Raw genomic sequence first — 23,178 nt, 5'->3', positions numbered from 1 at the left:
TGCACACCCCCTACTGGGGACCTGGCCTGCAACCCAGGCTTGTACCCTAGACTGGGAATCGAACCTGCAACCCTTTGGTTCACAAGGTGGCACTCAATCCACTGAGCCACACCAGCCAGGACCAGACATTCTTTTTGATATAAAAAAACAGAGGCCGTATTGGAGCACAGCCTCAAACCTAAACAGTCATCCCTAAATCTAAGTTTTGACCTTTGGAAATGTACCTGTTAGAAGAAAAGTCTTAATTCACCTTCGTTAAACCTCAGCGCTCTGAAGGTGGCACGCAACGCTGAGATACTGTCACCTTTGGGAGCACTGTACTACAACACTGGCCGCTACGAAGAAGCTCTGCAGATTTACCGGGAAGCTGCGGCACTTCAGCCCTCCCACAAGGAACTCCGCCTGGCCCTGGTGAGTAGACGGACCAGAGAGAACGGAGCTGGGAACGTGGGCAGAGCAGGCAGCTGAGGGAGCTCTGGTCAGCAGGCCTCAGAACTGGAACTGGAAATACTGTAACATATCCATCTTATGAATATTCATGTAACCAATGTTAGAGCCATTTATACAAGGCATGGACACTAAAAATACTTGTAAGATTTTGTTTTGAGATAATTTCAAACTTACAAGCATTTGAAAGGATATAAATAGCTCCCATATACTCTTTCATGCAGGTTGATCAGTTTTCAGCATTTTGATATATTCATTTAGCACCCTCTCGTGTGAAAGTGTATATGAATATATATGCATATTAGGCATGTGTATGCATATACACAGTGGTGCATATACGTATTATTAATAAATGTTATTTCTCCCTGAGCCTGGTGAGAATGATAAGTCTCATTCCTATTACTTCTTAACACTTCAACATATATAGTTCTTAAGAATAAGGGCATTCTCTAACATAACCACAGTATAGATTTCAAATTCAGGAAAATTAATAACAACAATATTTTACTTCAGTTTTGGATCAATACTTTTCCTTTTCCTTAGATTTGCTGTACGTCAAATTTATCTTGTTAGAGACACAGGAATTCATTTCTTTTCTGACATAGTCAATACTTAGTCAATTTTGTTTAAAAAAGGCTCAAGTCATTTCATTGGATATTTTTAACTTCCCTGCCATTCATGCAGAAATGCATGCACATACCTAAATAAAGAAACAACAGGAACTGCAGCCACGGACTGCGGTGACTTATCTCTGTGAACCACAAATAGGTGCTGAGCAGTTTTGTCTGGGGTGTTTCCTAAATGCCTCTTTTCAAGGATGCTTTATTTGATAAGGTGATAACTAAATGTCTTCCAAACCAAGGTCCCTGTGGTTTTGCAGGCTCAGGTATTGGCCATGATGGGTCAGACCAAGGAAGCTGAGAAGATGACCAATCACATTGTGTCAGAGGAGACTGGATGCCTTGAGTGCTATCGCCTGTTGTCAGCTATCTACAGCAAGCAGGAGAACCATGACAAGGTAGAGGACCCTGGAGTTGTTCGGGTCCGTGGGTAGAAAGAGGGTGGCCCCCAAAATGACTCCAGGCTGCACAGGAATGAGGCTGCGCGGTCTTGGACATCACCGTCAGTTGGCATATCTTGCTTATGGATGCTTTTCACGACAGCCCTTTAACTTCTAAGACACCCCCTTGAAATAAGAGGTGCTTGGCTCATGCTTGGTCTGAAGATTTTATGTGGTATTACCTCAGTTTGCTTTCAACTCACTCTAGAGAGATAAAGACTAACATCTGTATGCTTTATCCTTTTCCATGTTCTTTAAGCATGTTTTTATGGAATCCTTACAGCAACCCTGTGAGGCAGGTCATTGACGTCCATTGTAATAGTTACATATCCAGTACATTGATGTACTAATCCAACAAAATATTTATTGAATGCCTACTCTATGCCAAACCCTGTGGCAGGCACCAGGAATAAAGTGGTGTAACAGGAAAAAATCATGGCCCTTGTCCTCATGGAGTTTATAGTAGACAGGAGTTTACAGAGAGAGCGCAAACAAGTAATGACAAAGTCAGTGTAGAATTCCGCAGTATTCAGTGATTTTATGAAGAGTGACACAGTCCCTAAGGAGGATATAATCAGGGGACCTGTGTGGTCTGGGAGGTCAGGTTCCCTGCAGAGTGATGTGAAGGTGAGGGCAAAGTGATAAATAAGAATTATTAGGCAAAAGGGGAACAGTGAAGAGCATTCTAGGTAAGAAAAGCATGTGCAAAGGCCCCATGGCGACAACAAGGAGCCTGTCCCAGGGATTGGCGTGAGGGAGTGGGGTGCAGTGTGACATGCAGTTGCAAACGTTTGGAGGACTAGACAGGAAGGCTTGGAACCAGGACAAAAGTTCTGTTCCCTATGTGGGGAGAACCTTGGGGTTTTAAAGAGAAGAGCAACACCATCAGGTGTGTGCTGATCCCTTTGAAGGGGTCTCTGGCTGCAGGGGCTGGAGCCGTGCGTGCTGGGGCAGAGTGAGCCTCAGGCCCCTGTGCAGGGGCTGTGGGAGTGGTGCAGAGGGCATGCAGTCAGGGCCGAACAGCCAGTGCCGGATTTTGTTTTCTTTGAACCGGATCACATGACCCCCCGTAAAGTGATTGAGGGACATTTCCTTGTCACTAATTCAAACGGGAAACCTGGAGTCCAGGAAAATTACTTTGTCAGAGCTACATTTTCTCAATGAGAACATCAGAGACATGAAGAATTGATTGTCACTACACTAGCTAGTTCATAAAAACAGAAAGTATACATTTTATCATTTGAATTAGTTTTTCTTTATCTAATCTGCGTTTATTTCATCTCCATTTCCAATTTATGCAGGCACTTGATGCTATAGACAAGGCTCTCCAGCTGAAACCAAAGGACCCGAAGGTCGTTTCTGAACTTTTTTTCACAAAAGGAAATCAACTAAGAGAGCAGAATCTTCTGGACAAAGCTTTTGAGGTACAAACAGTTAATAAAATTATCTTATTGAATTCATGAATTAAAATTAATTCTCCCTCATTTTTTAATGAAGCATATACAGTAGATTCTAAGATCATTGGTATGTTTGTGAGTTTTCTGATGATCAACGTGATATAAGTTTATTTTATTTTATTTTAATTTTTATTTATTTATCTATCTTTAGAGGGGAAGGGAAGGAGAGAAGGAGAGAAATATCAATGGATGGTTGCCTCTCGTGAGTCCCCTGCTGGGAACTGGCTTGCAACCCAGGCATGTGCCCTGACTGGGAATCGAACCGCAATCGCGTGGTTCGCAGGCCCGCGCTCAATCCACTGAGCTACACCAGCCAGGGCTATTTTTTTTTTATTAAGATTCTGGTTTTTGATTACTCAGCATCCTGCCATACCTCTTCATTATTTTCTAAATTGTCACCTTTAACTTACATTTGAAGCATTTAATATTTTGCCTCCAAACTGGCTTCTCTCTCTCCCCCAACCTCTCTTGCTCTTCTTTTCTATTTGTCTTCAGTAACCATCTCTTCCAGCTGGACCAGTGCTTGAATAGCTTTGGGCGTTTCTGCATGTCCTTGTAACGCCCTCTCCTGCCCTCAAGGATGCCCCCATCAACCGATGCACAGCTTGTGTCCTCCTCCCTCTGGAAGCCCTCTGGACTGTCCTTTCTCCCCGTGACCTTAATTCCTCGGAACTCTTAAAACACTGTTTTTACCAGCCACTTGAAAGTGTCATGTAATACACTGTACTGTCCAGTCCTTTCTTGCTCCCTCCCCTGCTCCTGTGTGTACAGTATACATGCATTTTGGCTCCCCAATTAGACCAGACTTTTCCTTGTGCAGAGGGCCTGCTTCCTTCTGTCGTTAAAGTATAATATGTCATATCTCATAAGTGTCCGATATGTTCAGCTTTGGAATTTAATTGATGCACAATTTGAAATCAGAAAGACATTTACAAGTATAAGTGGAAATGTTGTAGATGTCATGCATTTTCCTTGTACCTGGTAAAGCCACAAGTTGAAATTAATGTAGTAAAAAAAAAAATATATATATATATATATACTAGTCCTGGCTGGTGTGGCTCAGTCAATTAAGCACGTACCGAGCAGCCACATACTGCGGTGACTTATCTCTGTGAGTTATCTCTCAGAACCAAAGGATTGAGGTTCGATTCCCAGTCAGGGCACATGCCTGGGTTGCAGGCCAGTTCCCAGCAGGGGACCCACGAGAGGCAACCATACATTGATGTTTCTCTCCTTCTTTCTTTCCCTTCCCCTCTAAAGATAAATAAATAAAATCTTAAAAAAAGAAAAATATATATACTAAATATATCATGGGAAAGGAAACTTTCAAATCCTGTAACTTTTTAAAAATAGTGAGTGGCTTTTAAAATGTTATTGGAAAACATATGTGAAGATAATTGGAAAAATTAATTTGAATGTGAATCCTTCAAACAGAAATGGTAGCATATTTGGGGAAGAAATTGTGCGTTTTTCTCTGCTTTTTGTACATTTTTAATTCTTAAGTTATTTACAACTAAAATAACAGTTTAATGACTAATTAATGATAATTATGAATATTTATATGGAGTCTCCATCTGTATTTATATATTGTACAGAAAACAAAAGTATCTTCTAGTTGCTGAGCCAGTGGACCAAATAATCATCGTAGAAAAGTTGCATTCCTGAAGAGGAAGAGTAAAGCCATTGCCTAGTAATAACAGCTAAATGTGTCATGTCAGCACCTTTATGGGTGACTCACACATATTGCATACTTTAGTCTTCACCACAGTCATGTAAGAAAGTCATGGTCACTATCACCTTTTATAGTTGAAAACACTGAGAATCAGAGGTCATGTAACTTGCTGAAGGCCAAGCAGAGGAAATGAACTAGAGCCAGGAGCTGAATCTATACCCCATCTATACTACAGCCTATCTCAGCTGATAGAGGTTAAGACATACTGTTTAAGTGTATTTTAACAGCTTTTTAAGAGCATATAGTTTCTTAATATTTGCTCTTCTAAAACTAAAGCAGGGAAGGGATGAACAAATTCTCATTACTTAAGGATCTGATCAATCCGCTTCTTGCTAATGAAAATAGCAAGGAGTATTAAACTATGCACATACATACTTAGCTTTGTAGTTGAACACTTTTTAAAAAGATTTTGTTTGTTTATTTTTAGAGAGAGGAGGAAGGAGAGAGAAAGAGAGGGAGGGAAACATCAATTGGCTGCCTCCGGCACACCCCCAACTGGAGACCTGTTGTGCAACCCAGGCCCTGACTGGGAATCAAACTGGTACCCTTTCAGTCTGCAGGCCGGCGCTCAGTCCACTGAGCCACACCAGCCAGGATGGAACTGAACACTTTGTAAAGGCAGCACTCACAGTCTCTAGTTTTCTTTAAGATGACTAGTCTTAAAATCAAGACTCTGTGCTGAACATGCAGAACAACATGCAAAATATTAAAAATATATCTCACGAATATTACAGCTAATTGGAAAAATGTTATTCAGGCAAAAAAAAAGTATTTGAGGATTAACTAATTGTCTTCAAACATCGAAGACCTTTCATATGGAAGAAAAATAAAAGAAAGCCTTTCTAATGATTGAAACTGTCCCCCAGTGAAACAGATGTCCTTAGAGAAGCCATGAGCACCCTGGGCCTCCAAGAATTTTGGCCCAGACCAAAGGACCAGGCCGGCGACATTGCGAAAGGGGTTATTACAGTAAGGGTAATCTGTTTCGGAAATGACTCTAAGGTCCTATGATTATAAAAACATTTTCCTTACAAACTCCATTTATAGTGAAAAAGGCCAAAAAGCACCATTTTCGTGCAGGTCAAGGCCAGCGGGAAATGATTCACTGTAATAGAAATCCCCTGGATTTCCTGCAGGCGTCTACAGTCTCAAGTCTGAACATGAGTTCTGCAAGGAAATTACACATTTCAGTTTCCTCTCCTTGAGAATCGTCAATGTTAAAACATGATAGAAATAAAGGGGCCCCTGTCAACTAGAAGTGGCTGTTCATTTTCTTAACCATTTAAATTTTCACATATGAAGCAAGTGGTTTCTATACTTTCTACGTAGGGTTGAAGGTGGGGTCTGTTCCTCAGCCTGAGGATATTTCTTGTGTGTTTAGAGCTACAGAGCTGCCGTGGAACTAAATCCGGATCAAGCCCAGGCCTGGATGAACATGGGGGGCATCCAGCACATTAAGGTAGGGAGGTGACTCCCTTTCGTGGGAACCGGGTTTGCCATTCGTGTTTTCTCTGTCTGTCTGTCTGTCTGTCTTCTCTCTTAAAAGGTTAAGAAACTGTTACTAATTTACTCTTTGAATTATCTGAATACCCAAAACATAATTGTTTAAAGGTAAAATTAGCACAGTTTGTGTTCACTTTGTATTATCTAGATAGCCAACATCATGAAGCCATTTAAAAAATAAGTCTACATAAATTATATCCTGTGATTTTATCATAAAGAGAATCATATGAACCCTTATTTTGAATTGAGTGATACTTCCCTTTGAATCGGTATCTGGAAGTTAAAGGATCTATTGAATGTTGTTTTAAAATGTAGCAAACGCCCTGATAAAAATTAATATATCCTTTTTCATCTTTGCTAATATCATGCATTAGGTTAAACAATAGAAAATTGCCATGTTGGTAGTTTAAAAACAGTCTAATATCAGTAAATCATGTGGTGCGATCCAATGCAAATATATGGACCAGGCACATGACTGGGATGTGGCCGTTTTTACATTTTTTTTTAAATGTGAGTAGAGTTAGCATTCAACATTACATTAGTTTCAGCTGTACAGTGTAGGAATGTGTCATTTATATACCTTACAGTGTGATCGCCACACAAAGTCTAGTAACCGTCTGTCACTAGGGAAAGTTGTCACAAATATTACTGAGGAAACTTCCCTCGGACGTGGTCGTTTTGATGCTACCATTAAAATGCAGGCTTATCATTATGAGGCCTTTAAGAACAACCGTTAGCTTCCTGTGTCTTCTGCATTGCCAGGTGGCATGTGCGTGCCTCCGGCGGTGCCACCCCGTGCCTGAGCCTCACTCCCTGCCTGAGCCTGGGCAACACTCAGGAAAGCCTGAGGGCTGCGGTAAGGATGGGAGTGGAATGAGGCTTTGCGAGAAGGTGACACAGAGAGACAGGGAGAGGGAAGTTGTCCCTTGCTCGTACTACTTGGTAATAGAAGATGATATTTTTATGAAGTATTATGGATGAATGGATAGACCAAAAAAAGCTACAATACGTTCTTTTTTTCAGTCAGTTTATTTTTTATTGTATTTTTTTTCTATTACCATTTATCCCCTTTGTACTTTCCTCCACCTCCACCCTCCCCACCCTCCACCATCCCCCCTTCACGATCACCACACCGTTGTCCGTGTCCATGAGTTCTTTTTCTTTTTTGCTCAATCTCCCCAACCCCCACCAGACCCCCCACCCAGAGCTGTCAGCCTGCTCTGTCTAGGTTAGTTCAGTTCATTCATCAGATTCCACATATGAGTGAGATCATATGGTACTTGTTTTTCTCTGACTGGCTTATTTCACTCAGCATAATGTTCTCCAGGTCCACCCATGCTGTCACAAAGGGTAAAATTTTCTTCCTTTTTGCAGCCGAGTAGCATTCCATTGTATAAATGTACCACAGCTGTTTTATCTACTCATCTACTGATGGACACTTGGGAATAAACAGTAGGTTAGATGATACAATACATTCTTTACAATCATAGTTGCACCCACTGGGCCATATCATAGAGTACTATTTTCAGTACTGCCTTAGGAGATTAATGCCTTTTCTAGAACAACACAGTTCAATAGAACTTTCTGCAGTGATGCCCATGTTCTATATCCAAGGCAGCGGCCAGCCTCTAGATGTGGCTGTCAAGTACTTGAAATGTGGTTGGTGCAAATGAGCAACTGAATTCTTATTTAGTAATAAATGAAATTGCCACATATGACTAGTGGCTATCATAGTAAATAGCACATTTCTAAAAACTGGATAATTTGCCCCAGCTGGTATAGTTCAGTGGCTTGAGCACGGGCCTGTGAACCAAAGGGTCACTGGTTTGATTTCCAGTGAGGGCACATGCCTGGGTTGCAGGCCGGGTCTCTGGTAGAGGGTATGCGAGAGGAAGCCACACATTGATGTTTCTCTCCCTCTCTTTCTCCCTCCCTTCCCCATCTCTAAAAATAAATAAATAAAATCTTTACAAAATAAAAATTGGATAATTCACATTCCCTACCTGGCATCTAGGAATTGGGTACATTGAATTTAACTTGTTTCTTAAAATAAGGCTTCCGTTTTGATCAGGAAAAGAGCAATTTGAGGGAGAGAAAGTAACTCTGTGTCTAGGTTGTGTCTGAAAGGACAGAGAAAGCTGGCGATCAGCGAAGGAAATGCCAAGGCACTGGGCTGAGGCCTGAATTCAGAGGACCCTCTTGGAAGACAATTTCAAAGTCAACTGTAGTAGAAACATATTTTGAGGCCATTTTAGAGGCCACATGTATTCTGTTGTTTGCATGTGTGTGCCAAGCTTAATAAACATCAGAAGATACTTAGAAGATAAATGCCTGAGTTAAAAAAATTAATGTCACAAATCCGCATTCTCATTTGTCCAGAATTCTGTTTAGGCTCTTATCATAACCAGTGTTAATAGTCAGAAATATCTTCATTTGCCAGATCGTGGATTCCCACGATCCTGTTCAGCCATTTATACTCTCCTTTTCACCAATGTAGCAAGTGAATGCTAAAAGAAATATAGTGTTTACATGGAGCCTGGATAGTTATTTAGTAATAACAATTAATGATAGTATCCAACTGGGTGCTCTTTAGGTGTTAGGTAGTGTCTAAGGTCTTGACACATATTAAATCATTTGGAAGACAGCTAAGCATTCAATAAATATTAGTTGCATTGCTACATAGTACTTTTGCTCCGAGAGAATACTATTTTAAATTGCAATGGAAATCAGAGAGTAACTGGTTTTCACCTACATGGAACTATAACTGAATTACGTAGAGCAAATTTGTGGTTTTCAGAGTGAAGAAATTTCTAACAATTTTAGACTGAGACTTGACAATACCCGTTTAGGACCAGGAAAGGGGCTGGAGAAAGTTAACAATTGTGACTAATTTGCCAGGGACCACCTGGAACCAGGTACTCATGGCTGCTGTCAGGGAGGCATTGAGGAAACCAGATTGGGCCAACAGAGGGCAGCGACTGGTGTTTTAAGCAAGTCGGGACTAACATACCTGCTCTCCTGATTTAGAAGTATCCAGCAGGTACATATGGTCACACACCTTGAGTATTGGCTAAATGTGACTCCATGGTCTTATCAGTTCTTTCTGTTTTATAAAAATTTATATTTGATTTAAAGGCTATATTAGGCAAAAGTTGCAGTTTTGTTTTAATTTGAAGATTAAAATAACTCTTACCACTAAGGAGTTATTGTGGATTTCTAAACTACTTATTTTTGTATTATTACTGTTGAAATTTCAAAACCATTTCCCCACACAAACTCCTCTCTCTCTCTCTCTCTCTTTCCATCCCCTCTCTTCAGTTTATCCTGACATGCACGACTCCATTTCATCACAAACAAATAGTGCTAACCCTACAAAATGACAGGCTCATACCTTGCATTAAGTAGAATTAAAAACCTGTTTTCCGCCATTTACCCTTATGTCATAACTTCTATCCTTCACATTCTCCAGCTGGACTGGTACTTAAAACAAATGGGTTCTTTAAAAGCACCAACAAATAAGGGTAAAATTACCCATGCAGACAGGGTTGGTTTCCTTACTGGGGACAGGTAGGTTAAACAGGGCGAAATGCTGTTTCCCACTCTCTCCATTCTCTGACAGAGCATTCAGGTGAGTCAGATTATTCTCTTTTTCTCGACAGGGAAACTATGTGTCTGCAAGAGGTTATTATGAGAGAGCCTTACAGCTGGTTCCAGACAGCAAACTGCTGCAGGAGAATCTCGCCAAACTGGATCGCCTAGAAAAACGATTACAAGAAGTTCGAGAAAAAGATCAAACGTAGCGGCTTTTGACCTACTCTCCAGGGACAGTTGCTCTCACCTCTGGAGGAGGAAGCAGTGGTAGAAGCCTTGCTGCCGCATCCGCAGGGGGACACCCAGTGAGGCTTTCCTCCACTCCCAGTCCAGGATGCCACGTTTGGAGACACTTACTTGCTGGGAGCCCTGTGCTGCATTCCCGTGAAAAAAAGACAAAAAGAGCAAGCAAGGGCAAGAAGGTCTGCGAGGGAAGGAATACAACAACTATACATTTTACAGATTTTTTTTGGCTTTAACTCCAGATTTCCCTCCAGATATTCCTCTGTGGTTGCAACCTAGTCATCTGGTTCTTTTTCTAGTTTAAACTTTTATGAAGTTTAAACCAGAAATACAGAAATTGGAAGTGCTATGAAGGCAGAGCGTTGCTTCTTCATGGAATATTTCAAAGAGGACAGATCCTCTAAGATAAGCCATTTGGGGAAATTCTGTCAAGAGGTGGCTCATTTAATTCTCCAGAACCAGAAAGGAGTATTGAATAATTTCTGTAGAACCTTCTGGAATTTGTGGAAAAGGGGGCTGTTGTTCAGTGAGCTGGATCCAATATTTCCCTAAGCATATCCCTAGAGCCCTACTGAGCAGTAAACAAAATTCCCCTCTGCTGCAAACTTTCCCATTGCCTAACACATCAAACAGGAAGCTTCTGGAATTGTGTATGGATATTCTTACCCCGGGAGAATGTCAAGGATCTTGCTACCCCTAATTCTTTATGGAAAGCCTAAAATTATTTTAATTTTATTACAAGTATCACTAGAGTGGTGGTTCTGCTCTATAATTTCAGAAGTGCTTTTAAAATCAAAAATGTTTCCACCTCTATATATCTTGTTATTTTGGTGGAGAAAAACATAGTATCTTCTACATGAAAATTGCTAAAGATATTAACTGAGAGAAATGTTCTACTTTATTATCGTAACCTTTAGACATCATGAGATTTATTATTTTTGACAAATATATTGACCCATTTTGGAATCTTTACAATACAACGCAGAAATCTTTATAGACTTTAAGTGGAAAGAGAGCTTTATTGACTTGTCTTCCTAGGCCTAATGAGAAGTCTGTGCTTAAAATATGAGTAACGTGAACCCAAAATTTGTTATTAATTATTCTTCATCAAATTAATTATTATTAATTTGTAGTTTTGGAGAATTCATGGAAAATGCTAAAAAATCTAGAAAAATCTAATTCATAACTTAAAAATATATATTTATATTTAAAAAGAAGGAAGGCAAAGTTGAACTTACGAATCAACAGTTGTTTTTTAGTGTTATTTATTTTATAACTTATAAAATATTTAATATATACACACAGTTTCTTCCTTGTACATAATGGTTTTAATAGTGGCTTTTTAAAACTTATCACACAAAAATTATAAGTCTAAATTACAAAGTAGTTAAGTTTTAACAGCACTTCAGAAAATTTGTATTAACTATTCAATTGCTAAAGTCAAAGAAATTAGGGCTCAGCCTACAGTGCTTGGGTAGCAGTATATTTTGGTGTCTATTTTGAAATTGGAACAGTTGGTTTTGTTTTGAAAAATTAAAAAGTCAGAAAACTCTGGGCAGTGCTCTTCACGGCACCGAGCCAGGTTCCACAGAGACTGAGCAGTCTGAAGGCGCACGTGCTCCCCACGTGTAGGCCCAGGTAAGGTTAAAAAACAGGCACCTTCTTAGCTTCTTTTTGAACCCGTTCAGGAAGCAGCAACCCCGTATTTTGGGGGTGGGGAGGAGGACCAAGGTAAATCTGGATAAAAGGAAGGAAAGCTTTTTAGAAAGAGATAATGTAGAAAGCAGCGATGTAAGGAATATTTTAAACGTGAAGAGTTACAGAAATGATATTAGCATACATCTGTGTGTGCATCAGTAATCCAGTAGCATTTATATTACCACTATGACCTTCCGTTTCTAGTACTCTTCTAAAGTTGGGTATCATAAACTTACCCAAAGTTTTATTTAAAATATTTTTCTTCCCCCTCAAATATATTACTATAGTCCTAAGGCCAAGAAAGGTACTATAGTATTTTTGAGTAATATGCTGTTACTATGCCCACCCCCAAAATGAAAAATAGGAAGCGCTAGCTAAAACCAATATCTAGGACTTTAATCACAACTGTTTAGGATGATCTGTAACCGAAACTCACACTTAAAAGGTTGGTGGAAAGACTGAGCCCCAACTTTTGAAAAGCAGTTTGATGCCTTACTCGAAGCGCTACAAAAACTGGCGGAGCGCATTTGTAGGATTAGCTGAATCGGCAATGGCTTCCCAGACATACTCTGGGAGAAAGGGTCACATGGCCTTCAGGAGCCCTTGCCCACCTTCTTTTGGGTGCTTTTCTCCCCACCCCCAACCCCACGTCTGTTTCCCTCCCCCCTTCCCTTCCTCCATACCTGCTTTCTAGCCCCCTCTCCTTTTCTCATTCTGTCTGCACACACTGGCCTCTCTTCGAATGTTAAAATTTAGCACTATTGGCATCAGATATTTTTGTCCTTAGCTAATACTGTCACTGAGATGTGGCCAAGGGAATAATTTTTATAGTTGAAATGGTGCCTATCAGAAAATAAATCACATATTATTTTTTCAAAGATATTAAGTATATTTTGTAACTATTTTTATTTGGTCCTTGTAACATGAAATAGTATGTGGAACCCACGCTTATCAAAATTAAGGCTGAGTGCCCGGCGAGTCGTGGCGCTACAACCCAGGGTGCCCTCCAGCCAGCGCGACTGGGGAGCGCTGGGGAGCCACAGCGCCTTTCTGTGGTGAAATTGGTGAGCCAGCTTTACGGCCCTGCTGTCTACACTCTCCCCTGGGGTCCTGTGCTCAGAAGCACTTTGTGCTTGGTTGCACACCCTGCTTGAAATTCCTAACATTTTAAACAGTCCTGCAGTTTCATTCTGTGCTGGGACCTTGAGTACATAGCAGGTGCTGGGCAGGAGGTAAGGTGGCGAGGACAAGATGAGAGCTGCTTTCGTCCATCAGGACACTGGATCCAATGATTAGAGTTTCAGTTGTGATTCTGTTACTCTGAGAATCATTTGCTCTTTTTTTTCTCGTCTGCATTAGAGTTCCTTGTGTACACATCTCCGCCCTCCTCCTGCCAATCCATCTGACCTGTCCTTCGGTCCTACCTAGAATCAGTTAGTTCTCTTCGCCTTCAAAATCCCATTAAGTGGCTGTCCCCTAACATGTCCTGTGACATGGGGACCTAGAGTAGCTTTACAAGCTCATTTCAACCCTAAGAATTATTCAGGAGTTTAAAATGTGATTCAGATGTTTTCAACTTGTTAATGGCATTTATAAAACATGGTTCAGTGATATAACACGGGTGAACTAAACCAAAGATTTAAACAACTTGGAGGAAGAAAAAGCTTATTTTAGAAAATCCTGGTTCTGACACACAGCTCGGCTGGAGAGGCACCAGTGGCTAACAACTTCCATGAGAGTTTATAACTTTTACAAAATAGACGTTTATAATCTCTCACAGAGGAGATGCTTTCACAACTTTTACTTTTAAATCTAAACTAAAAGAAGCCAAAGAATTCTAAAGAAGGATTGATTGTTTGGCACGGTTGGTTGGTTAAGGCCACCGTTCCGAGATTGACAAAACAGATGGGCTGGGAGGAGTGGTTTTGCATTTGTGGCAATTGGGCTATAATTTGACCTATATTTACAGAATTCTCAATTTTCAGATGGACGGGATCTTCCTCGTCATTTACATGTTCCCATATGAGGTACCCAGTAGGTAAAACTCATATTTTTATGACTCAAGGTGTCCATAGCATAGTTTATGCCTAGACCTATGTCTCTCTGTCTTTAGGTTAGTTATACACATGTCGGCTTTTGGTAATCATTTCCTGCTTATACTCATTAGTTTAAAAAAATTGTGCTCTGATTTGTGATGGATTTGCATCTTAGATTAGTAAATCTACGGATATTAGTAACAGCATTCCAAAGTTATGTAGTTATAGGTGGTTTATTTTTTTCTGATTTTCATATCACATTTATTTTGATTAAACTAATATATTTCCCAATAATAGCACAATGTATTGAAATAGCATCTTTTCACATTTAAAGAAAGCAAATACCTTTCAAGTCTTGCATTTAGGCAGCAATTGAATAAGATAAAAGCTTACAATGCCCCAAAATACATAGGTATACATTACAACTTTTTTATTATTCTTGAAGATTTTTATGTAAAAGAACAATATGTTAAACAAGTCTTCTAAAAATAGCACTTTTTATTATTTCTTATGTAACCATGTGGCTTAAAGAAAAGAAATAAAATAACTGCAAATGTATGGTTTAATCAGTCCATAAAATGGCATAACAGAAGGGATGGTGTTCACATCTGTCCATTGGCTCATATAAAAATGTCCCATTATTATCACCAAGGATCCTTGCAATTAAAACCTTTAGGGTATTAACTCATAAAATTAGCACCTATCACAATATACAGTCATTGTTCATTGGTAAGTTTAGATCACCATTTACCCTAAACTGGAAAGAGATGTCTATATCCAGAAATCCAGAAGTTTCTTCCCATTCTCGGTGGTGCACATGTGAATCTGTGCATCGCATTTGGAAGTTTCCAGTGTGCATGAGGCCCCTGGGGTTGTCTTGCTTGTCCTGGTCTGTCAGGAGACGCACCAGTTCAGGAATCGGGAGGCCTGGGTTCTTAGTCCTTCCTCTGTTGCCAAGGAGCCATCTCACCCTGGGCACATGACCAAACATCTCAGTCCCGTTGATCATGCATTGAGGCACGGGTTTGTCCTGTGGAACTAGCAAGCTCTGTGTACTCCAGATCCAGATTCAAAGCCCTCTACATCTGAAGGCAAAACTGATAAGCATTGCCCTTTGTTTTAGGAATTCTTTTTTTATAAAAGATTTTTTATTTATCTTTGGAAGGGGAGGGAAGGAGAGAAATATCAATGTATGGTTGCCTTTCGTGTGTCCCCTGCTGGGAACTGGCCTGCAACCCAGACATGTGCCCTGACTGGGAATCGAACCTCGATCGTGTGGTTCACAGGCCTGCGCTCAATCCACTGAGCTACACCAGCCAGGGCAGGAATTCTTAAGAAAATCACCACATCGGAACAAATACACAAACAGCTCTGAAAGTGACTGAACTGCCCACATGCTTTAACATAGCGGAGGAAACCAGTCTTACTTTGCAGCCTGTACACACAAAAAATTAGTGATTTTGTTATGTTTCTAGGGAAAAAAAGATGTTTAACAATTTCCTCCTAAGGATTAAAATATCTGTAGAAGCCATGGCTTGCTTTTCTAATGTTGATATCATTTGACTTGCTGTAACTCATATCAATCCTTCTTTTTTTTTTTTTAGGGGGAAATGACTTGCATCATGTTCTTTGTTCATAATGCTTTTATTTCCTACTTTGATCAGTTGTATATAAATGTACATTTTTGTTACTTTTGCTGTGCCAGTTAGAAATATATCTTCCATAAAGTATTTCTCCCATGTAAGTCTGATGTACACTTTGCCTACATCTCTTCAAAATAAAATTTACGTAAATGTCTATTTTATATAAAATACAATGAAAATAATTGTCTTGCTTTGGCCTCTAAAGTGCTCTATGATTAGTACCCATTGAAATCCATGTCACTGGTTGGTGTCTACTTTGAGGAGGAAAAAGACCATCTGCATTCTTCCCGCATTCATTCATTCATTCATTCATTCATTGCTTTGCATTGTTCTGTGTGTTTTGAGTGTTTTCTCTACCATACCCCACAGTGACTATTCAGCACTTACCCACTCCAGGTCCCCTCCCCTCACCTTGCTGAGTACACGTCTTCACAGAGTAAACACAAGGCAGGAAAAAGTACTCCCTTAATATCCTGCCCTGGATCTGAAAACGTACCTGTGCCCAATTCTTCCTTCTCTCCTATTGCTACAATTAAAAAAGAGGATCCTGTTTTGCCTCTTATACAACTTCATTCTATTCTAAACCTCTTTTTCTCCTTTAACTTACTCCTTTGGCTGGTTCTTGTTCATGTTCTTCTATTTGAAAACCCATGTACAGGTAACTACCATCAAAATCATTTGAAAAAAAAACTTCATTTTTTAAAAATCTCCAGCTGCTACCACATCTCTGTCATTTACAGCCAAGCTATCAAAATGAATTTTTTTCATCCATCCTTCAGATCCCCTCAGTATCATGTGATATCTGTTCCTGCACCAAATATTCAAATAAAAGTGCTGTTTTTTAATGTCACCAATAATCCCTTTAGTGCTGAATTTTAGGCCTTATGGGACTTTGGAGAGGGTTCTGGAGTTTAGACCAGTGGCTTAGCTTGGGTGTAAAAACTTTATTTTTAACATAAAACATCATTTGCCCCTAATTTGATCATTGCTCATGAGTTAGTCACCTAATACTCCTCCTTTTACAATTCTCCTTTGAGTCGGGGGTTCATCAAGAGTCTTGGGGGGCCTCCAAGAGCGTATCATTATCCTCCTGCCCTAATGAAGAAATGTTCAAATTAAAGGCACATTTCCCATATGTCACAGGTCCAAACTAGGGTAGTCCAGTCCAGTCTGCTCTTCCTTTCTGTCCTTCCTTTTCAAATGTTTATTTTTTAAATAAGAGAATACTTCCATTTGAACACTTCAACATCTCCGTAAAGTTATAAACTCAAACTATTATCTTACAAATTTAAATCTAATGACCTGACTATTGCATATTATGTAATTTATAAACTAAATGGCTCTTTTCCTACTTAATGGAAAGGCATTATTTTGTTAGGTCTGTAAGAGAGCAATCCTTTATATAGAAGAACAATGTCTCACTTGAGGCTGTGAGTTTTGAACTCTGGGAACAGGGGGCTGTGCTGTAGCAGAAAATGAGCTATTGTCCAACGGCATGGAGATGTCTGGGTGTGAAACAAACCACTGATGATCTTGCAAAGCTCTGTACACCACATGCAGTAGAGTGCAGAGGCACAGGTCGTGAGCCTTATGAGAAGTTCAGCCATGAACTTCAACACTGAGTTGAACTGTACTGGCTAAGCATATGTTTATTTTTTTCTTCTTCCATTTTATTTTGTAAAACCTGTGTAGTAGTTTTAATTTGACTCCCTTTTGCTAAGAAAGAGTGGATTTTGGGTCCATTTGAAGAATCTGAGCTTTTTATTGGAGAGCAGTGCGCCCCCGGGGCCAGGGAGGGTCATGGCAATCTTTATGAGAAAACTACAGTGAAAGTAAAACTCAGGGATGAGGATGGTGCGGCCGTTGGTCAGGCTGCCGCCAATCTGAAGATTCCCTGGCCAGTGTTCAAGCCTGGAGGTACAGTGGTTAATTTTCACAGAAGAGCAACTTACCTTACCCAGCCCCATCCAAGGGTCACCTAGGCACCAAGTTTGGGTGCCAATCACATTCTCCAAGCTTCTTACCCAAAGGCACCCATTCACCTTCTACTCTTTTCTGCAGTTACAGGGGTCATTGACCCAGCGGATTGTCACCTGCCTAGTCCTATACCTGCGTTCCCTCCACCTTGACGGTCTTCTGCTTTTCTCTCCATCTGTCTACTGCCTACCTACCTTCCTGGGTTTGTTTACCATCCTACCTCAAGGAGTTTTTCTTTCCATCTCACACAGACTGAGGCCACTGGGCCTGGGGATTGGTGTCCAAGTTAGTCGATGTGTATGCAATGTCCACTTAGCCTTGCCTTATTTTTTTTTGATAAAATATAGATCCATTACACATTCTGGCTTTATTCCTCTCCCAACCTCAAGCTAATTTAGTACAAAATGATATTTATAGAAAAAGTGCTGACATGATCATGTTAGCAATGAATTTATTTTAATAGTCTCAACTGATGCATCGTACAGCTTAGGGGCGCTCCACTAACGCTGATAACGCTGGTCCAGAAAAGCAGTGGCAGCGTGAATCTGACTTTCCTGTCCACTCTATTTGGAAACTCCTTTGGGTGGCACAGCCTTCAACAAGCTACTTAGGTGCAGGAGTGGTGGCATTAAGTACTCATTAAACTTTCCTGAGTCTCCTTCCTCTCAGAAGTTGGTGCTAGCCTGTGTCTTGTATGGATGCCAAGCTTCCTCGACCCAGCGCTTGGGGCATGCTGCCCGGTGTGGGACGGAATTCACCTGTGCGGAACCTTCAGGGTTACTGGTCTCCTTCACCCTGCATCTGTCTGTAGGGACCTCTGCACACGTTTGAGCATCCCACCAGCCATGAGGACACCTCGCGCCTTTCTCCTTTGGCCAATGGCTGAGACCTAGAAAACCTGGGGTGGCCAGAGACCAGCCAGCTCTCAGGATAATCCCAAGGAGACGCTGTGAGGGCTGGCTGTGGGGCAGGGGCCGCCCGTCCATCCCGCTGCGGGCAGGAGCGAAGAGCCCTGCAGGCGGGCTGGCGGGCTCATTCAGGACAGCCAGGCCTGCGGTGCTGGAACCACTTTCCTCGCTCAGTTTTCTCAGCCCCAGAGGGAGGAAGACGGACAAAGTCATCGTGGAGGACACAATGCGGGCATTGGCCTGGCTTGGGGTGCTTCTACTTCTCGCCATGGGCCTCCCCTCAAGCCCAGGTGAGCCTGGCCCTGGGCGCCCAGGGGGCAGAAGCAGGGGCAGGAGACTGCGTATTCCTCAGGCCCGAAGATGCAAGGATGAGGGGGGCAGTATGGGCCCAGGTGTTCCCAAAGACACGCCTGGGCCGGAGTTTCTTACTGAAATTCTTGGATTCTGGAGTCCAAGTTCATAGGCACATGTTCTAAGCAGCGTGCTCCAGAGAAAAATAACCTAGTTCAAGTAGCTTATAGTCAAATATCTGTCTTCTGGGGTAGCATACGTTGTTCTCCAATACCTTTACTAGAACCTAAATTATGTCCTGCTCACCCTCCAGAGTAAGGCCCCCAGTCAGTCTCTGCAGAAAGAGCCTGTGCATCCTGCCCCCAGGCGTTTTCTTGTTGGGGCAGCTCAGCCTGAAACGGGGCAGCTCAGGGTGAGGCAAGTTCTAGTCACCACAGCATGACTGAGGGGTAGTCTCAGGGACATTTTGAGAAAAGGAAGGGGACAGCCTGCAGCTGAGTGATGCCAGAACATCCGTGCCAAGCCAGGAAACCCTGAACGTCTGAACGTGCGATCTTGATAAAGTGAACCCTTAAACAAGGTGTTCTGCATGCGTGCACACGTGCGTGCATGCACACGTGCGTGTGTGCACACGTGTGTGCGTGCACACGTATGCTCCCCCACACAGGACTGGAGTGTGAAATCAGAGCCGTTGATTTGAAAAGTACAGAGACTGCCTTGGAATCTGAGCTCTCCTCTAGAATTATTAGTTGGAGAAATTCAACAGCTGATGGACATCCATGACAGGTCAGTGTAACAAGAGTATTGATTTCTTAATGAGAAAATGGTAAAATGTTCCTTTTGTTTCAAATATCATAACTCTAGGTTAACATGTCATTTTTGTCTTGACACATTTGACCTCTCTGCCAAAACATTTACGTGTTAGGCCGTATCTTAGTAACCAACTTAGAACTGTATCTAAGGATATTACAGCCTATGAAAGAGTTGACTTCCAATATTTCTGAAGGAGTCGGCATCCATGGGGATGTGTATGTTAGTTGTATTCTAACTTTTATCTCGGGCAGGTCTCCCTAACATCAGGCGAGCACCATTTCTGGGGAGGAAGCGTGATTCGGGATGACCTGGTGGCTACAGCGGCACACTGCCCCGCTGGCCTGGATGAGTGGGTTGTGGCTTTTCATCACTTGTCAAACTTTGATTTGTAATGATAGAACTCGGAGATGTGATGATCTGAATACCTTCCAAGGTTAAACCTCAATCCCTTTCTTAATTTTACTACCTGGTTTACCCACCCATTGGCCTTCCCCGTGCTTCCTACTTTTGCTAACCAGGAACCTCAGAAACCCAAGACTTCATCTATAATTTGTGGAGTTAGTGGGAAGAAAAATAATTGCCTACTCTCATAAAATATTAACATCAAATGTTAAGTGGATGCTCCACAGTTTTAATAACCTGAGTTTTAATCACAGAGAGGGAAAAATACTATGGAAACAACAGGTACTTGACTAGATTGAAAGAGGTGCTAGTAAAGAAAAGAAGGATAGTTGTACGAACAGTTTTTATGTCTTGTTTAAAAAATGGGAGCACATATATAGACTGGTTTAAGTACAAAAGACAAAGAAGATTCCACACTTAAATATTTTACACAAAAAGACAATTAATGGTAAGGGAAAGGATTCACAAAATGTAAACACTATGACTAAAAACCTTGCCTTTTTATAGATTCTTATAATTTACAGGAGGAAATGATGACAATTAGTAATTACTAATAAAAGTATATCTTCTTTGAAGACAGTAATATTTACAGGTACTTTATTCATTTTTTTTCATTTAACTCCATAAAACTAAGTGTCTTTTCTGGGGAAACAACGTTTGTGCTATTGAAACATTTTTCTTTGTTTTCAGGGAGCAAATTACAAGTCCGGCTGTGATTGCTGGGGAGTACAACCTCTTTCAGAAGGACAAGCAAGAACGGAGTCTTCCTGTCTCAGAAATTGTTATCCATCCTGAGTACAACACACTTCCTCTGACATCTTCCTCTTCCTAGCCCAACATCTAACCTCTTGTTTGTTTTGTACCAAACATTCTTTTGTTTCACTTACTCCAGGCATCCTGGCCTCCCCACCGCCCCTTGAACACTATGGCATGACTCCACGGCAGGTTTTTTCCGTCCTGTTTCTTCTTCTTCAAATGCTTTCCAGCAAGATAACTGCACGGGTCCTTCCTCTAGCTTCTTGAAGGCTTTGTTCAAATGTCAGAAGTTCAATGAGACTTGTCATGACTACCCTATTTAAAGTTACATCTCCTGTGCCATTCTCTTTAATCCTCAGATTTGTCTTCTTTACCCTGCTGTGATTCCTCCAGAGCACCTATTACATTATAGCTAAATTATTATATTTACTGTTTGTATTTCCTCTCCCCCTGCAACACACACGCACACACAAGTTCTGCCCATACAGGGATTTTTTTTTTTTTTGCTTATTCACTGAGGCCTAACCATATAGTAGTACTCAGTTTACCATTGAAGAAAACTATTTGTTTTTTTTAAGTAAGATTTTATTTATTTTTACTTTTTTAAGATTTTATTTATTTATCTATAGAGGGGAAGGGAAGGAGAGAAGGAGAGAAATATCAATGTATGGTTGCCTCTAGTGAGTCCTCTGCTGGGAATTGGCCTGCAACCCAGGCATGTGCCCTGACTGGGAATCGAACCGCGATCGTGTGGTTCGTAGGCCTGCACTCAATCCACTGGGCTACACCAGCCAGGGCTGGAGAAAACTATTTCTTAAGAACAAGGCTACACCTTAAAACGTTAGTAGTTTGGGGGGGTTATTGTGGTGTATAGAACAAGAGGTTATCTTTTTCCTTGTTTTACGTTTCCTGCATTTTTCTAAATTTATATATGAAATAATGCTAATGAAAAAGGAAAACTTTGAACATATGTCAATATAACACTTAGGAATAAACTGTAGAAGACATTAAATCAACCAATGTCACTTTCCAAATGCATTCAGCATCACTTATCTGTGAACCTCATTTTTTTTTTTCAAGAATTGCTGTTCAGCCAATCTGTCTTCCCAATGGAGATGATAAACTTGAAGAAGGGATTCTTGGCATGACCAGTGGGTGGGGCGAGAATTCAGAGAGTATGGTGCATCAAAAATATATATTTCTTTCCTTTGCCCAATAAAAACAAGGATTTTGTTGGCCATGAATAATACATTTATCCTCTGTTTTTCTTTCCTCTGAGCTCTGACTCAGTGAAGATTTCTGGTTGTCATTACCACAGAAAATTCTATACCTACGCTCTACGTAAAACTCTGGCTGCCATTTGGGTCAGTGTGTCGGATAAAACTGGAGGCAGCTGTAATAGGGTGGAGGAGACTACAGGAAAGGGGTTATCTGGAAATAGTAACTACAGTTATGTTTTCATATCTTTAATATTGTGACTTTTAAAGAATATTAGATATGTTATAAAATATTGCTTTACTGAATAATGTTTTTCTTTGGGGAAAACACTCGAGCATAGCTTCAGAGAAACTAAAATTGCCTATGTTACCCTAAAAGCCTGCTGGATTTAAAAAAAAGTTCTTTATCACATATATGATTTTAGAAAAGATGCCCTGGCTGGTGTAGCTCAGTGTATTGAGCGCGAGCCTGTGAACCACACGATCGCAGTTCGATTCCCAGTCAGGGCACATGCCTGGGTTGCAGGCCAGTTCCCAGCAGGTGATGCATGAGAGGCAACCATACATTGATATTTCTCTCCCTCTCTCCTTCACTTCCTCTCTAAAGATAAATAAATAAAATATTTGGAAAAAAGAATATATTTCCCCTTAAAAAATAAGAACTTCTCCATTTTGGTTAAACATCTACTTGAAACAGTTTTAAACTCATAGGTTTCTTATGATTTGTTTCCGTGAAGATAGTTGTTGACTAACTTGTCAGTCCCTTCTCCACAGCATCCGAATATTCCAATATCCTACAAAAATTGGAACTTCCCATCATGGATGACACAACCTGTAACTCTGCTCGAGGCTATGAACCTTCCTCCCCTGGGAAGGACCGTGTTGTGTGCGGGTTTCCCTGATGGGGAAAAGGATGCCTGCTAGGTGAAGAGCATAAACCAGCCCAGTTAGTCAATAACACACAGGTGATAGTGGATTCTGACTTTCCCTGTGAGCTGCTTTTGGAAGATACTGCTTCAAAATCCCCCTTTTCTTCATCTTTTCAACTGGCTTCTACTGAAAAAAGTTGACTTATCTTGGGTTGAGAGAATTTTTTCCTATCCCGTGCCCAATCTTATCCCCACACCTCTTTTTGGGGGGGCAGGAATGGGAGAGGTAGGGGATGTGGTTTGAATACTTCCAACCTAATAGAATCAAGCAAGATGACCATTTTGGCAAAAAACTAGGTTCAGCTGTGAACTTTTTTTATTCCATCTTTTATTAAAGTTTTTAAGTATTTAGTGCCAAATGCAATCTTTGCACAGACTTTGACCGAAGATAGCATAGTTATTGTAACTGTTGGATAAAAAGATGTTGTGATTGACAGTGACCTCCTGAGGACAAGAAGTTTACAAAGGAGAACAA

At 40.9% G+C, this 23,178-nt stretch overlaps 2 protein-coding genes across 3 annotated transcripts in view; both read left to right on the top strand.

The window, feature by feature from the left end:
* Positions 1–12,674, top strand: part of TMTC1 (transmembrane O-mannosyltransferase targeting cadherins 1) — a 244,572-nt gene extending 231,898 nt beyond the window's left edge. For both annotated transcript variants that reach the window (XM_037032260.1, XM_037032331.1), the window contains exons 16-20: positions 267–411; positions 1,328–1,465; positions 2,809–2,931; positions 6,078–6,155; positions 9,859–12,674. In XM_037032260.1, the coding sequence (XP_036888155.1) occupies positions 267–411; positions 1,328–1,465; positions 2,809–2,931; positions 6,078–6,155; positions 9,859–9,999 (625 nt within the window). In that variant the 3' untranslated portion in view covers positions 10,000–12,674. The remainder of the gene's footprint in view (positions 1–266; positions 412–1,327; positions 1,466–2,808; positions 2,932–6,077; positions 6,156–9,858) is intronic.
* A 5,889-nt stretch (positions 12,675–18,563) lies between these two features.
* Positions 18,564–23,178, top strand: part of OVCH1 (ovochymase 1) — a 46,593-nt gene continuing 41,978 nt past the window's right edge. The window contains 8 exon segments of the mRNA XM_037035048.1: positions 18,564–18,585; positions 19,254–19,372; positions 19,651–19,748; positions 20,492–20,604; positions 20,607–20,655; positions 21,638–21,732; positions 22,549–22,612; positions 22,614–22,698. Of these exon segments, the coding sequence (XP_036890943.1) occupies positions 18,564–18,585; positions 19,254–19,372; positions 19,651–19,748; positions 20,492–20,604; positions 20,607–20,655; positions 21,638–21,732; positions 22,549–22,612; positions 22,614–22,698 (645 nt within the window).

The sequence above is a fragment of the Sturnira hondurensis genome, unplaced genomic scaffold (assembly GCF_014824575.4).
Source record: "Sturnira hondurensis isolate 20B ecotype Veracruz unplaced genomic scaffold, ASM1482457v3 Scaffold0000362, whole genome shotgun sequence".
NCBI lineage: Eukaryota > Metazoa > Chordata > Mammalia > Chiroptera > Phyllostomidae > Sturnira > Sturnira hondurensis.
The sequence above is the reverse complement of the archived record's forward strand: the minus strand, read 5'-3'. Positions and strand labels throughout refer to the sequence as shown.